This window comes from Mya arenaria, chromosome 14 (genome assembly GCF_026914265.1).
Source record: "Mya arenaria isolate MELC-2E11 chromosome 14, ASM2691426v1".
In the NCBI taxonomy this organism is placed as follows: Eukaryota; Metazoa; Mollusca; class Bivalvia; order Myida; family Myidae; genus Mya; species Mya arenaria.
This window is the reverse complement of record NC_069135.1, coordinates 42322115-42338714: the sequence shown is the minus strand read 5'-3', so window position 1 is coordinate 42338714 and position 16600 is coordinate 42322115. Positions and strand designations below refer to the sequence as shown.

The 16600-nt window shown below is 34.7% G+C and overlaps 1 protein-coding gene across 8 annotated transcripts in view; it reads left to right on the top strand.

Annotated features, from left to right (window-relative positions):
• Positions 1–16600, top strand: part of LOC128217129 (plexin A3-like) — a 124908-nt gene that overhangs the window by 92011 nt on the left and 16297 nt on the right. For all 8 annotated transcript variants that reach the window (XM_052924038.1, XM_052924039.1, XM_052924031.1 and 5 more), the window contains 7 exons: positions 2794–2973; positions 3481–3592; positions 10539–10811; positions 13858–14031; positions 14788–15028; positions 15384–15532; positions 15895–16022. In XM_052924038.1, the coding sequence (XP_052779998.1) occupies positions 2794–2973; positions 3481–3592; positions 10539–10811; positions 13858–14031; positions 14788–15028; positions 15384–15532; positions 15895–16022 (1257 nt within the window). The remainder of the gene's footprint in view (positions 1–2793; positions 2974–3480; positions 3593–10538; positions 10812–13857; positions 14032–14787; positions 15029–15383; positions 15533–15894; positions 16023–16600) is intronic.

Sequence of the window (16600 nt, the reverse complement as noted above, 5' to 3'; positions counted from 1 at the left end):
ACATAGTAGACATTTTGTGTATTTTGTGTAAACATAGTACACATTTTGTGTACACAAATGGTATATATAGTACACATTGTGTATACATTGTACATATTATGTGTATACATTGTACATATCATATGTGTACATAGTGTTTTTTTTCTCACATTTTGTGGTGTTAATGTTGTGTCTCAAGTTCATTGTCATTTGGGCCCTTGTTTAGTTCCCCTATTTAGGGTGGGGTTTTTTAATTTTCAACTACTGAGCTTGTCCCTAAAGTTTTCATTGTATTGTTGATACTGGCAAAGCCCATGATTCTGGCTTTAATAACTGCTGAGTAATGCCTGTTAATGTTCAACTGGAAAATAAAACAAACAAAAAGTGCAAGAGGAGTGTGGACGATCTTGTTGCATTGTAATGGGAGTTGATTGAAATCCTTTGTGAAGTTGGGAATAAATCCATTCCCTTTGGGGAATATTTATAAATGCCTCTGTTTGATAAAATTAACCATCCTATACTTGAAATTTTATTTTTTAATGGGAGCCTTTGGAAGATAAATCGAAATGGCATAAACATATTTAAAAAAAAACATTTTTCATTTTCAAGACCTGCAATTTGTTCTCTATCTCTCCCACACATGACGAAATTTTATCAATTGTTTTGGTTTATTCAGTGCTTTTAGGATCTTTGGTTTTTGCTTGAAAATTGATTATCACAGTACTCGGAATTGAACATCATAAATTCTTTCAGAAATGATAAATGGGTTTTGCGTATTCTTTGTATCTTAAGAAACACAAAAACGGAAATCTCGGATGAATGATGTTGAAAATATATTACTATACCCTCGGAAAAGTCCTAGGAACCACATTTGTCACCATTATGGAATACTTCAGCAGTATTTTCGAATCGATCTAGGAAAACGTGCATTCTTGTTTTTTGTATGCAACTTTTTATGGTGTTTCTGCAAATGTTAATTGACAAGTAACATTTAAGTTTGTCATCTTTTAGGTGTTATATATATATTCATTCGTTCAATTATGGTGTTTCTGCAGATCTAAATCAACTAGTAACGATGCAGTTTGTAATCTTTTAGGTGTTATATTCTTTCATTGAATTATAGGAACTGGCGGAAAACAATGCATGAATATAATAAATTATATATCCACATTTATTTATTTTTTATTTATTTTTACGCATATGAATCAATTTTAAAGAGAAATATTAAACATTACAAGATTTGTTTTTGATATAAGAATATTCAGAGATGATTAAAAGATGTACCGGTATACAAAAGTAAAATAAAGATGAAAGATTTTTATTGATCCCAAGGGACTTCAGGCAACCAATTAAAACCATTTCTGTCTTGAAGTCAGAAGTTCATGTCTCTTATAGTACTAAGACAGGACTATGGATTTCTATGATATTCCACAAATTGAAACATTAAAAAGATGTAAAATGTGTTTTACTGCTAAAAGTGAAATTTAAGAGTGTTTTTATGATGATTACAAGAAGTGCTATATTTGAAGTAGTGGCACAGCAAAAACAAAAAAACAATAATGTATAAAGTTCAGGGAACCATTTCATCATCTGTTCTAGCTGCCATTTCGTGACTGGGAGAGATTTTCAACATTCAGGGCCAGTATTCGCTGTCATTATGAGTCTGAGTTTAAGATAAAGCTTTTTGATCAGTTACTGGTCTGACTGTGGTGTTTGTATTTATGTATGTGGTGGTATATATGTTTGTTTCTCGAGTTCGTTGACATTTGGGTCCTTGTCTTGTGGCTCGAAACAGGGTTTATTTTTGAATTTTCGACTACTGGGCTTTTCCCTTTTCATTGTTTTATTAGAAATGTTAATTCTAAAACGTTCCAAATATCTTAAATATTATGAACTATTTTTGCCAAAGTATGAGTGACATCTTATTTGTAGAACATGTTATTTGTAACAATATTTATCATTATAACTCTTGTTGGAGCAGTTTTAAAACAAAAAAAATAAAATCTGAGATTTTGAGTCTTAAGTTTCGAACTCTGACTGAATACATCAGTTAAATTGGCCCCAGAACTTCTGTTAAAAATATCTTCGGTCTATGAAATGACTCCAAGAATTCCTATTAAAACAGCCCCATGATAAGTCCTGAATTCAGGGTTGAGAGATTTTTAATTTTAGACTTTACAGTTGTCAAGTTCTGGACATATGCATAAAAAAACGTAAAAAGTACCTCTATGATTCTAGACTGAATTACCTCATAGTCAAACATAAGTTTCAGGATTAGGGTCTTTGGACTGTAATCAGCACTTAACGATGAAGACAATATCACAAGAACTTTTATTATAACCCCACCACTATATTTCTATATAGTAGAAGACCATAACTTAATTGATGCCTTCTCAGTGATACTTTTGATTACAAGAAAGTGGTGTGGTGGGGATACTTATCACATCCAGTGATAGCTTTAGTTTAAGTAGTGATTTTCAAATGTCTTTTGGCTTGATTGTGATGAAAGCTGATGGAGTCTGTTTTCGAACCTTGGAGCTGTGAGTGATTTTGTTTTCAACAGTTAAACTGAGGGCAACTCTTGAAAACTTTCCATTTTTACAGGCCATTAGATGGCAACCCTGTTTTCTAAATTTGGATGAAAGTTTAAAGAAATATTTCAAGGCCTTAAAGAACCTTAAAGAACACAGAAACTGATTCTAGTATTTTTTCAATTACAGAGATATGTTTTTTTTAAATTTGGATGAAAGTTTAAAGAAATATTTTAAGGCCTTAAAGAACACAGAAACTGATTCTAGTATTTTTCCACTACAGAGATATGGTAACCAGCAACATGGCTTTCTGTGAGACAAAACCAGTCAACGCATCGCGCGATCAACCCCAGCCGTTTCGAATGTTCTTCGATGGTTACGAGGAGAAAAATCTGAATGTCAACTTCCAGTATTTTCCAGACCCTTTGATCTACAGCATAGCACCTCTTCATAGTTTTGTCAGGTTTGTAGTCATTTCCGGCATTTACTTAGGCAAAAAAAAAAAAATTGTTCCGTAAGGGTTACATCCTTTTCAAAGACAAGTAGGGCGGGTAGGCTTTTTTAAAAATTATTATTAGGCGAGATCTGGGTGTCTTCCTCATAACTGTTAAAAAAAAGCCCTGCATGCAGCTGAAATAATTAGACGATTGTTTCTGATGACATTGCACATAAGCATCTTATGGTATCCAAAAGTGTTTAGCGAATTTGATAAATTACCTTCATTATGCTGCTAGATAATTATAAAGTTATTACGAAATTTTCTTGGGGAAAACTTGTAATAGCATGATATAGTGTAATTTGTTGTAAAATCATGCACGACCTTTAATAACTTTTGTATCACAACATGTAAACGGAAATGACGTCAATATCCTGCAAACATCAGGCGTGTGATGATGTCTAGTTACGTACACTTGCTCATTAATTAATGCTATACATTTCATTTTACACGATCTTGTCTTTTGGTTTTTAGCGGTGGACGTCGTGTAACAGTGCGGGGAACCAACCTACACACCGTACAGCAGCCAATGATGTTTGCTACGTATGTCGACCAAAATGGGGACATTAGAACTACAGAAAAACAGGTTAGTGTTTTTTTATGATTATTATTTTTTATGTTGTTTAACAGTGCACAACACTAATTTGCGTACAATTTAGCAGCCAACTTTGTTTCTCACTTATGTGATTTAAAATTATGACATATGCACAGGAAAATAGGTTTGTCTTAATATGAAATTATTCAATATCTCATCGTTAATATATTGCTGTGTAGCTGTTCAAATTACCATGAATAAAGTAATATCCCACTATAAGAGCACCAAATATTGTCACATTTCTTAGTTATAATGAAAGTTTGGTTGCAGAATAAGACATAAGAACATACAGAAAACCTGGAAGTACTCTGAACCACAAAGTATATAAGTTTAAAGTTGTAAAGTTAAGTATAACAGGATTAAGCTTAGCTCACTATGTTTTGTTTTTCAATCATTTGCGTAATATTTACTCCCTTAACAGATTGTTATACTTTAGAAAGGAACTATCATGATGATAATCACAATAAACCATCTTTCACTTATCGAAATTCAATTTAAGTATTTTTTTGGCTAGTTAAAATAAGCTGCTTAATACTGTTAAGATTAAGAAGTTTCGAGAAATTGGGGCCTTCTGGTGAGTTTGGTGGATGGTCACCAAACCGTATAAGTGAGATCTCCTTAGTACTTGGGTTTAAACACGCTCTTGTGCAGCATCATAACAAGGATTGTGAATTATTATAACTTTCTTCACAATCTTTGTAAAATATATAAAGTTTTAACTAAAAACTGCAAGGTTCTTGATGTTGTATTATTATTGAGGAAAAATAAAACAAATTATGTCCTGTAAATGTTGGTGTATTGTTCCCGGTAAATTGCAGGTTATTAGGAAAAAATATGTAACTGTCTAGCTTAAAACACCAAACAATCTGTCTGCACGCTACTGTCCTTAAACAAGAATAGTTTTTTATACAAACGATTGATTGTCTATTGTCTGGAGGTAAAAATTAATTTCCTTGCTTGAATTTCGAAGCCAACGATTGAAAAGCAGGTGTTGTGTTATTCCAGCCGGTAAAGGAATGGTTCGATTTCGTCTGGAAGCAAGATTTATTAACTTGTTTGTGTTTCAAAAGCAATGTACAAAACCCAGGTGATGTGCTACTCAATTCAGTAAGGGAATGATTGACTGTCGTCTAGAAGCAAAGCTCATTTCCATTTGAGTGTCAACGAAGAATATGAGGTGTGCATAGGGTGATAATCTGACTGGTTTATCAAAAATGCAGACTGTCGTAATTGCAAGTCGACTGGTTCATGTTTCAACGACTTTTTAAGTAGTTTGCTCCTGTTGGTAATCAACCTTCACTATGCTTATGTTAGGGTTTTATGTGCAAGTGATAATTAAAACTAGTAATTTACTAAATCGAGAAGGCCTGTTTGAAAATTTATAAGTAATTTAGTACAAAATTGAGAAAAATACCAGGCCCTTTTAAAACTTTAAAAGTAATTCAGTAAAAAATTGAGAAGAATACTAGGCCCATTTGAAATAATTTAGTATAAAATTAAGACAAACACTAGCTCTTTTTAAAACTTTACAAATGAATAAGTATTAAACAAACAACTGCATAAGGGGTTAAAGGGAGCTTTATTACATGAACTTCAGGCCAAAATGCGCAGCTATTCGCAAAAGCTGCGCTTTTTGCTTGAAATAGCGAAGTTTTATGTGGTATTGGCCAAAAAGCGCAGCTATTCGCAAAAGCTGCGCTTTTTCAGGCCAATACCGCAAAAAGCTTCGCTATTTCAAGCAAAAAGCGCAGCTTATGCAAATAGCTGCGCTTTTGAGCCAATACAGCAGAAAGCTTCGCAAAAGCTGCACTTTTTTGGCCAATACTGCAGAAAGCGTCACAAAAGCTGCGCTTTTTGTGGCAAAAAAATGCAGCTCTTCTCAAAAGCTGTTTTTTTTTCCTCCAACCCTCTAATACTATAGGGGATAAAAAGCCTTAGACTGGTGTAACAAAAAACTTTTAATAAAATATATATCATATATACATCAATGCCAAGTTTATCACTAGTTCCCTGATGATATGAATAAATATCCCATTGATACCTGTGTATAAACTCTCCCAATAAAGAATAAAAACAAAATATTATGACATTTTATTGCTGTATTAAAATGTGAAATTGTTGAATATCAATTTTTTTTCACTGATACTTTTATTCTCTATTAAACCACATGAAAGCATATTCTAAATGTTTGAAATCAATATTTATACTTAATATTGTTTATTATTGTTTTAATAGATCTAATTATTTACACCATTAGTTGGTGTAGGGGCATACCTTTCAGTATGATACCTAAATTGTAAACTATTTTTTTAAACTGTCAACTACATAGTAAAATGACTTTTTCCATACTCTGCCTTATGTTGCCTTTTTGTTAAATTAAGAGGTTCCTAACAGCTCTGTTTATTACACATTTTATGACGCTAATTTCGGTGTCGGACTTACTACAACCCGAAGACGGCACAGCGAAGATATGCTAGAGGGGGTCGTCCCTGTGAATAAGATGACAAGTACCCAAATCAGACTTCCGATGTTTATTGTCCAAGGTTAAATGACCAATTATAATAAACAAAATATTAAAGTAAATCAGCATAATGATGTAAATACATGAATATGTGATTATTAAGAATATTAACAATATTTGGGGAATATTGATAATAACAACGCTTAGCAATGTGAAAGGTACCAATAAATATGAATGTATTAAAATAGAGAAACAACTTGTATGACTAATATAAAGTACAAGTGAATTATAAAGTCAACAGTGTGTATTTGCAACATAATTGTAACAACAATATACATAACTTATTTTAGCCTATTTAAAGAACTTTTAATTGAATTCCAAGCTTTTAAGTCAAAAATATAATAACAATCTAATAACAGAGTAAAACCACATACCTGTGAATAAGATGACAAGTACCCAAATCAGACTTCCGATGTTTATTGTCCAAGGTTAAATGACAACCTGGACTGGGAAGTCATGGGTTTAAATACTAAATTTGAGGCTAAGTTGCCAACAACTGGCACTGTCATCTTAAGAGTTTTACTTGGCTTAGAATTAAGAGTTTCCTTTTAGATAATCTTTGTTTCTTTGATCTAATATATGCTTATCACATTCAACATGTCTGGCTTGCATAGGTGTTTAAGCCTAATTCTTATGATTAGCAAAACCATAGAACAAAAAAGGTGCTAAAATGTAGTGACAACAGTCAAAAGTAAGAATTTAGTGTTTGCTTAAGAAATTACTGAAGTTATGCAAGTTGCAAATATGATGACAAAAATACAAAATATAATATATAATGTTTATAATATCAAGTTATGATATTGTAAGTTATCTGAGTCAATTCTATATCAATAGACAATCATTTCTATACTAAATATGATAGGTCAATTTTAAGTTTAAATGTTTATTTTTTATTGTACTTAAAACATTATTATTTAATATTTTGCAACAAAATATAATGCAAAAAGAATGATCATAATACACAGTGTGAACTACCAGATTGTTAATTAATACTTGACATAATTGATCAATCCAATTTTCAATATTGCTCCAAACTACAGAAGCGCGCGAACAATACATATATAAAGCACAGGCAAAATATAATATGGCAAACAATTACATAATATGATAAGCGTACTACATTATGAACAAAAATATAAACACTCAATAATTAAAATTGCATCTGTTGATAAAATATAAACTAATCTTCCAATACCGCCAGGTTGTAGTAAGTAGCATTAGGGGTAGTAGAAAAGGGATTTTTTTAGGTTATTCAGAGAACTTTGTATTTCCTTCACAATATAAAATCGAGTTTGAACAGCATTGTTAATATAGTCCTGGTAGCATGAAGATTTCCAAACACCAAGCATCTTTATGGCATCCAGTTTTAGACCATCGAATGTGTAATAACACTCCCCAAGGAAAAAATATAATGTCCCTTTGACAAAGATGTTGGTTTGGGTTAAACTTGACACCAGTGGTGGACAGCACATTACTTCGGCGTAATAGTCCATAAAACATTGCCAGACAAGCTGCCCAAACTGTGGCATCAAGCGATGATTTTAATTCCAAACAAGATAAGATATGATTTAGCATGACAGGTGTGATTAGTTGTTTTCTAACTATGTTGTCACCCTGTAGTTATAAATAGCCGCAGTTAGACATATGCCTCAGAAGTCTTGATATTCCATTATTTTCATGAAGCCTACTGACACTGTCACTTAAAACGTTGTACTGTCCGGCATAATAAACAGCATGAAGACGGAAATTATAAATGGCTGATAGCCAGAAAACACAACGGAGAGAATTCATCACTGTAGGGTCTTTACACGAGCCCCTGTTTATAATAGCACATGCAGTCATATTGTCACAATGTATATACACTTTCTTGTTTGCCCAAGCTGTGGCCCAATGGTGAGCTGCAGGTTCCAAGCTCAATACTTCAAGATAGTTAATGGGTAATTTTGCAATTGTTGGGGTCCAGGGTGTATAAACAAAATCGCCATTGAAAAATCCACCAGCTGCAATTTTGCACGATCAATCGTTACGGCGGTAGCCGATCTACTGTCAATTATAGGCATAGTTCCGTTGAAATATTGCATAAATTCCAACCATCACAAAATGTCTTGTTCCCGATTAATAAGGCGACGCATATGAAAGCGTCCCCCGTAAACACATTGTGCAACCCAATTCAATTTTCCCACCATGCTCTGAATATTCCGCTTTGAAACTTTTTTCTGATTAATAAATTACCGCAAAGACGAACGCAACTCATCTAACTTTTGATTTGGAACGCTTACTGTCATAGAAGTGGAGTCTAAATTTACACCAAGAAAAAGCATCTTTTTTGCGGGACCTTCAAGTTTATTGTAGTTGATCTGGAATCCAACTTCCCGCAGTAAACGTAAAAGTTCGTGTAAGGCCTTTTTGCATTCTTCATATGATTTGGAAATTATTAGGAAGTCCTCCAGGTAGCAGATAATAGATTTGTAGCCTTTACGATCCATCATTATCCTTACAGATTGCGTAATGCGATTGAAAAATTCGGGACTTCGCGCCGCACCGACACTAAGCCGTTGGTCTACCATGAAGGTGTAATCATCATGACCACGAAATCTCCACTTAAGACCCATTGCTTTAAAATTTGATGGATGTATTTTTACACTGCGATAGGCATTTGCTAAGTCCAACTTTGCCATGAAACAATCAGGTGTTATGAAATCCATGGCATCTTGTACAGTTTGGTATTTAAAGTGGTTAGTTGTTGCAAAATCATTAACTGCAGCTCCCGTTGGTCTGCTACAATCGTGAATAAGTCTGACTTTTGATGAATCTTTTTTAGGAATAGCACCTAGTGCAGATATAATAATTGGTTTTTCATGTACAATTTTGTAATGTCCATTTGACAGTTCGGTTTGAATTTGATCTTCACAATGCGCGCGCATTTTTTCGTTTGTGGCTGATAAATAATTATCAACCTCTGAATAGTTTGAAATTTTGTTGTGTTGATGTACAATATGAAAACCGTCTTTAATCCCTAACAGCAAATATTCACGATCGTAGTAGTCCGCGGGGATCTGTCTTTCCCATGCCTCATATATTAAACTTGTGGATTGGCTCCATACTGGTTTTTTGTCTCATGTTGTTGGGAGGTGTCTTTTGCGGTCAGATGGCGGTATTTACAGTTCGAGCCGAATGGGCAGGTTCCTTTTGCTTTGAAGATGCGACAGTCCTCACGATTCATCTTAACCTGACTCCCTTGCATTGGGACTCGTGGGCAATTTGGCACGAGAATTTGCATTTCCATATGCGGCGAGAAGGTTCCCCAATGGAATTAATGTTCCGCCTGCAACTCCCGGTATGAATAATCAAAATTGAGGACACTGTTCCATTCATAACTCTCCATAAATTCAAATATTTTGGTGGTATAAGCCAAATAGTACTCGATCTCAGCTCTGGGTAGTTGGTTTGTTCTAAGAAGATGATTTAGCACGCGCATGTTGCCTGCCCCCCATTCCTCAAGAAATATTCCTAGATATGGATGGTCTTCATCTGTCCTCAACACAAGAGTATCTGGTTGGTCTTGCCCAGACCGAAAAAAATCAAGGGTCTTACCTGCCCCTGTAAGAATATCCCTGGTACAGTCAAATCCGGCCGCTTCTGTGTTCACTGGCACAGTTGGGCAAGTTCTGTCACCGTTCCACCTTTTCACGTCCAGCATGATTATTTTCACTGCGCCTAATAGAATTTCAATTTGTTTTAGATCACTTTCGACAAGTAGTCTCAATGCTTCCTTCGTAGCAAACTCATCTTGTCTCAGTGTCTGCGACACCTTACGCGACAGTTTTTGGGTAGCTACCCATTCTTCAAAATTAAATCCCTCCACCGGGGAGGTGGCTTCTTCTATATCACTCATTGTCAACGTACATATATATATATGTCCTAAAACAACACTTGTTTCTTTATATAACGAATTAAAACAAAAATCTTAAATATTTAATTTAAACATATGGCCAGCCTCCAGTCTGATAAGCGCGCATGTAATAACTAGCATGGAGCGAGGAATTGGCTCCCAGAAAAACCTATTAGAGGTCACATGACCAGAAGGTGTGAAAAAGGGGGCGCCAGCAGTAGTTTGTCTAAATACAATTAAGTAGCTTAATTAAACCAAAATTGAGAAGATTATTAGTCGCGTTCAAAACTTTTTAAGTAATTTAGTACAAAATTCAGAAACGAATACTTTCTAAGCCTGTTTGAAACTTTTTAAGAAATTTAGTAATAAATTGAGAAAAAATACTAGGCCCGTTTGAAACTTTACAAGTAATTTAGTGCAAGATTGAGAAAAATACCAGGCCCGTTTGAAACTTTGTCAGTAATTTAGTACAAAAATGAGAAGAATATGAGTGTAAATTAGAAAATTTTCCTTTCTTTAACTAGGTGTGTAAAAGTCAAGGCTCCAGTGAGATGACTTGCCCGTCGCCACAAATTCCCCGACGCCATCTCCAGGTTTCCATGACAACTCGAACGCGACGAAGTTCCAACCATATTGAGGTGGAGCTTGCATTTCTAATGGACAATGTGGCATTTGTACGCAACCTGACCGGTGCTGGGGTCAACGCGAGAATGGCCTACTATCCTGACCCTATCGTCTACAATTTCTCAGAGCCAAATTCCATCAAGAAGTTTAAAGGAGAGGTCCTAATATTTGAGGTATGTTATATAAAGGTTTTGAAATAGATGTTTTTTTATTTTATGAATGTCATCTTTTGCTAAGTAATATGATTTAATGCATACAGTCTCAAGGTAGTAATATAGAAAGCAATCAGCATGCATGTTTAATACAGTCATAAAAAGTATAAACATTCAGATGTCATTGTCAGAAAAAAATGTCTGTGTTGTGTTCATACCAAATGTTGGTCATTCATTTGAAACCATTTGAAACATTGATTTAATTAAAACTTGGTACAGAGTCAGGCTTAAGAAATAATCCGAGTTTATTGCACTGGAAAGACACATAAATGTTCTGTTTTATGGAGGAGTCTATTTAACATTTATCCAGCAATGGTTTTAATGAAATTGTAAATGAACAAATTTTGTCTCATATACATTCAGTTTTTTTTAACGTTCATGGTGACCAAATGAAATTTTGATAGGGCAATTATTAAGGGCTATCTTATAAAACGAGTGTACAACAGAAAATATTGATTGATCAATAATTGCAGTTAAAGATGCACAGTATATAGGTTGATGCAATAAAAATGGGTTTTTAGTTCTAATTTTATGTATTATCGTGTTTAACTTCTCCGTGGCCGGAGCGGGATGTCGTGGGTTTGATCCCCGGCCGCGTCATACCGAAAGACGTTAAAAGTTGGTACAAGTAGCTCCCTTGCCTGGCGCTCGGTATTTAAAGGGTAGTGCTTGGAAAAGTGGTGTACTCGGTACTGGTTTAACCCAGGAAAGTTGTACCCCGTGTATCGGTGCTTTACACTGAGCACGTAAAAGAACCAAGGGGTCTCCTTGAAAAAGAGCTAGGGTATTGCACCCGGACTTCCTTGTATCCCACCACTGTCTCTTCAGCGTGCTGTCCCTTCAGCAAAAAACAATGGACCCCGTTGAAAATAAGTGCTTGCACTTTCAGGGGTTATCTTTGACCGCAAGGTCTAAAGAAATACGTACATACATACAACTTGTTTGACTTTTAATGACCAAAACCAATACAAAATGCATATGATTGAGGTACAGATAAAAAATATAAGCAATATTTTTGCGCTGTTTTTACTATGTAATTTGTAGCCAAGTAGCTATTAATTAAACAAAAACATTCATACAGGCTTATATTTTTTATCTGTACCTAAATTATATGCTTTTTTGCTTTTTTTAAATTAACTGACCATTTAAGGTCTTTGGTTTGAAATACAGTCAAATCCCATTGGCTCAAACTACTAGGAACTGCCAAAAATACCTGGATCCTTGGAAAAGTTGAGCGTAGCGGGAATGCTTACATTCAGTATTAAGACATCTGTCCTTTACATCCAGTGAGAGCCAATGGGGAATTAGAGCCAAGCAAGTTCGAGCAAAAAATTATTTAAAAAAAGTTACCATTCAAGGTTGGCTGATAATATGGCCCGAGTATGTGCATAGGTGTCCTTGAACATGGCAACTTTTTTTTTAAATTGTTATACTTTCAATGTTTTCCAAAATGGCACCGAGCATGTGCTTAGGTGTCCTTGAACATGGCAATCTTTTTTTTTAAATTGTTATACTTTCAATGTTTTCCAAAATGGCACCGAGCATGTGCTTAGGTGTCCTTGAACATGGCAATCTTTTTTTTTAAATTGTTATATTTTCAATGTTTTCCAAAATGGCACCGAGCATGTGCTTAGGTGTCCTTGAACATGGCAATCTTTTTTTTTTAAATTGTTATATTTTCATTATTTTCAATGTTTTTCGAAATGGCACATATTTTCTATGAAACCGATATTGTCAAGTCTGTGCACCCTTTTAATTTAGGACCACATTAAAGTGTATGACAAAACTGCGGAGATGTTAAAAAAAAGAGTTTTTATTGACTGATGGTATTTTAGAAGACTTTCCTGTGTGTTTTATTGTTCATTATCGCGACAGTTTATCTTATATTAAGGATTTCATAATGGCTTCTCTCTGGGGTCTTAGACAATAAATTTGAAAGAATTCATACTAAAGACATTCCTTGAACTGTATATTTATTGCGTTGTAAAATTCTAGAATATTACTCAAATTTATGACAAACATAGGCTAAATTTGTATTATTTATGCTGTTTGTTTGACGTCAGTAGATATTGACTGATATTATCTGTAGTTAAAGAGAATTTTATTGGCAATTTGACTGGATTTTCGGCTATGGAACAATGCATTATATTCAGCAAATATTCTTGCAAATATTCTAATTAAATCTGCTTAACAATTTCTGTGAAGAACAAACTTTATTGTCTATGTAAAATCGTAAAATCTTAATTACATGTTGATTGGTTTAGCTATTTGTGCAATGATTGATTTTTCCGTCTTTTATTAAGGAAAAGAAAACTGGGTGAAACTATTTCGAAAATAGTTCAGCTTTTTCATAGTTCCTTAAACTACCAATAAGTAATCTCTAATACAATAAAAGGTTAAGTTGGATTACAAGCACCCAATTAAATTCCCTGCTCTGTGTAACGAAATAATTCATTGAAGGTCGACAATTATGAACATTTATTTAAGGGTGGTTTGGTATCACGTCAATTGACACTGATTTAAGTCAAAGTAAGATGAGTTAAAATCTTAATGGTCAAGAATGGGCAGCATGAGCGTAGTGAACAAGCCCTTCTTAATTATCAAGATTTAATTCAGGTCATCTAACTGACTTAAAATATAACCTGACACATTGTCAACGCAAAATCAGACACAGGGATTGTGTATCTGATGAGGGGCAGTAGGCAGAACTTTATACACCTGCTGAAGTCGAAATTCTTAATGATTAAGCCTGCTTCTTAATGATTGCCCATCTGCAATTTTATTGGCTGTAAATGAAGGTTGTATTCTAAGCTGAAAAGAATTTTAAATTTGTGCAAGAACTTTAGTCTCTTATTAATTTCTACACAATGTAAGCCACCAAAAAATAAACAAACAAAACATAGAATAAAAATACTGTCATCATGTAGCTTGAAATAAGTCTAAGACAAATTATACATAGGAATAGCAATATAACTTTAACATTACACCAAACATTTTTTATTATCAGGGTGTAGGCATAAACCTGGCTGCGGGAAAATATGACATCGAGGTCTACATCGGCACTAAGAAGTGCAACGTTACAAACATCTCTGAGACCCAGATCTTCTGTACGCCACCACAGTCTCAACCCGCGGGCAGAGATGAAGGCGGAAACGAGGATTCATCATATCCTGTTGTCATGGTAATAGTTTTGAAGTATAATTTTAGAAACTTCATCCCTGAAGTACTTAGCTGTTTTTACGTAACAAACATCTCTTTGACCCAGATCTCCCAGACGCATCTCAAATGAAATGAGGAAATAAGGACTTGTCATATCAGGTTGTCATGGTAATGGTTGAAAGGTATAATTTAAGAAAATTTGTCCCTGTAAAACCAACTGTTACAAACATCTTCATGACACAGATCTTCTTTACGCCTCTGCATTCCCCAACCGCAGATGCAAATGATATAAGGACTTGTCATATTCTGTTGTCATGGTAATAATTTAAAGGCATAATTTAAGAAAATTTGTCCCTGTATAATTAAACTGTTACAAACATCTTCACGGCCCGGATGCTGTGTACTCCACAGCAGTCCCCCTTTTTATATTCTGTCATCATTCTGATGGTTAAAAAAAGAGAGTATTATTTTGGTCTAACAGTTTTACAAATCATTGGTGTCAAACATCTCGTAGACCCAGATTTTCTGTACCACAAGCATCCCAACCTCCAGCAGTGATGAACCCTCAGTAAATAAGGTGACAATATATTGTGACAGTACCGTTATCTATCATTTGCAGACCATATAGATTTGAAAGTCCTCTCCTGTTTTTATGTTTCAGTGAAATTTTGCTCATTGAATTCATGGACATATTTGTAGGAGAGAAAAGAATTCACAAATTCTCACCATCACACTATTGAAAAATACAGACAACAAAATTTTCTTTATCCTTTTACAGGTAAAGATAGGCAACCTAGAATTCAAAGTTGGCAGACTCGAATATGAGCGTATCGCCATGTTGACATTTCCGACCGAGTACATCATGGGTATTGCCGCGGGCGGAGGGTTCATGCTCCTCGTGATTCTTCTGATCTTGATCCTATGCCGACGCCAGAGTCACAACGCGGAGAGAAATTATCGCAAGATGCAGCTGCTGCTTGATAATCTTGAGAGCAACGTCAGAAATGAGTGCAAGCAAGGTTAGTCATTTTGAGAGTAAATATCCCAAGATGCAGATGCTGCTGTATAATCTAGAGTGAACGTTACAAATAAGTGCAAGCATGGTATTGAGAGAAGACTTCAGTTTATACTTATTCCTTTCAGCTTGATTGTAAAGACAGTTGAAAGTTTATATGTATCACTCAAGTCTGTTTCCTGGGTAGAAATGATCAAGGCCCCAAAATGACAAAAAATACTTCAGTCAAATTTTACCTCATAACATCAAACATAGCATGATTCAATACCATTACAGGTAACAATTATATTTAGAGGGCCTTGGATTGCCATATATACACTTAAATTAAAAAGGTAAACTTATATTGTCCTCCACTTCAGCTTTTGCTGAGCTCCAAACAGACATCACTGACGTAACAACTGATTTGGAGGGTGGAGGGATCCCGTTCTGGGACTACCACACATACACGTTTAAAGTACTGTTTCCCGGCCTCTCAGATCATGTGATACTTCATCCACCAGTTATAGAGGTAAGCATCAATAGTTGTGCGATATTTATTTTCAGGCTTAAATCAGACAGATGGCGTAAATGATTAAAATTTGGACGCCCTCAAATTGTTTGGTATGTGGGATTTAAAATGGGGTAACCTCAACAGTTCTTGTAAGTACACAAACTTACATTAAATCATCGCCGAAGCGTTAGCTGCTTTATGGCAGTTGCCATTTGAGCACGGCATTCAAGTTTACATAAACAACCCGGAATGCTTTATGGCAATTGCCGTTTGAGCACGGCATTCAAGTTTGCATAAACAACCCAGAAATAAATTTTAGTTCTTGATTATTTGATAACTGTGGAAGAAAGATCATTGAATGACTATGTTGTATCTTGCAGCAGAAGAATGGTGTGGGTTTCACAGAGCATGGGCTTCAACACTTTTACCACCTTCTGGGCCACAAATACTTCCTGTTGACGCTGATTCGCACATTGGAGACACAAAAGACATTCTCCATACGTGACAAGTCAGTTTTCAAAACTAAGTTCTGGTGCCATAATTACATAAGCACCTTAAGTTAAATTTGTACCTTTTCCTTAAATTCAACAATATTCCCTGCTTTGTGTAGATTCTGCAATTAAGATATGGACACTTAAAAATAAAAAATAAAAACTCCCTTTAATGGGACTGTACACCAGATTGGCACCAAAAAAATATTTTTTCTGTAACGAATCTCAGGACAATTATTTAATAAAATGGTTTACTCTTTGATATCATAATTGTAAAAAAATACCAAAATATAAAAAAAAAATCAAGTCGGAGATCGGGTTCGAACTGGTGTCGCCAAAATAGCAGTCCAGTGTTGTAACCACTGTGCTACAAAGGCTTACCCTAAATGGTTGGAATATTTAAGCTATATACCTAATTTGGTAATATCACTTGATAACATCGACTAGCCAATCACGCATAAGGAATGAATTCTACTAGGTAGACATACCTAGTAAAAAATTTAATGGAAAAATACGAAAAAACTGCAAAAATAAATTATTTGTAAACTATGTGGTACTTCATTTAGTTAGTTTCAATGCATTGTACACATCTATA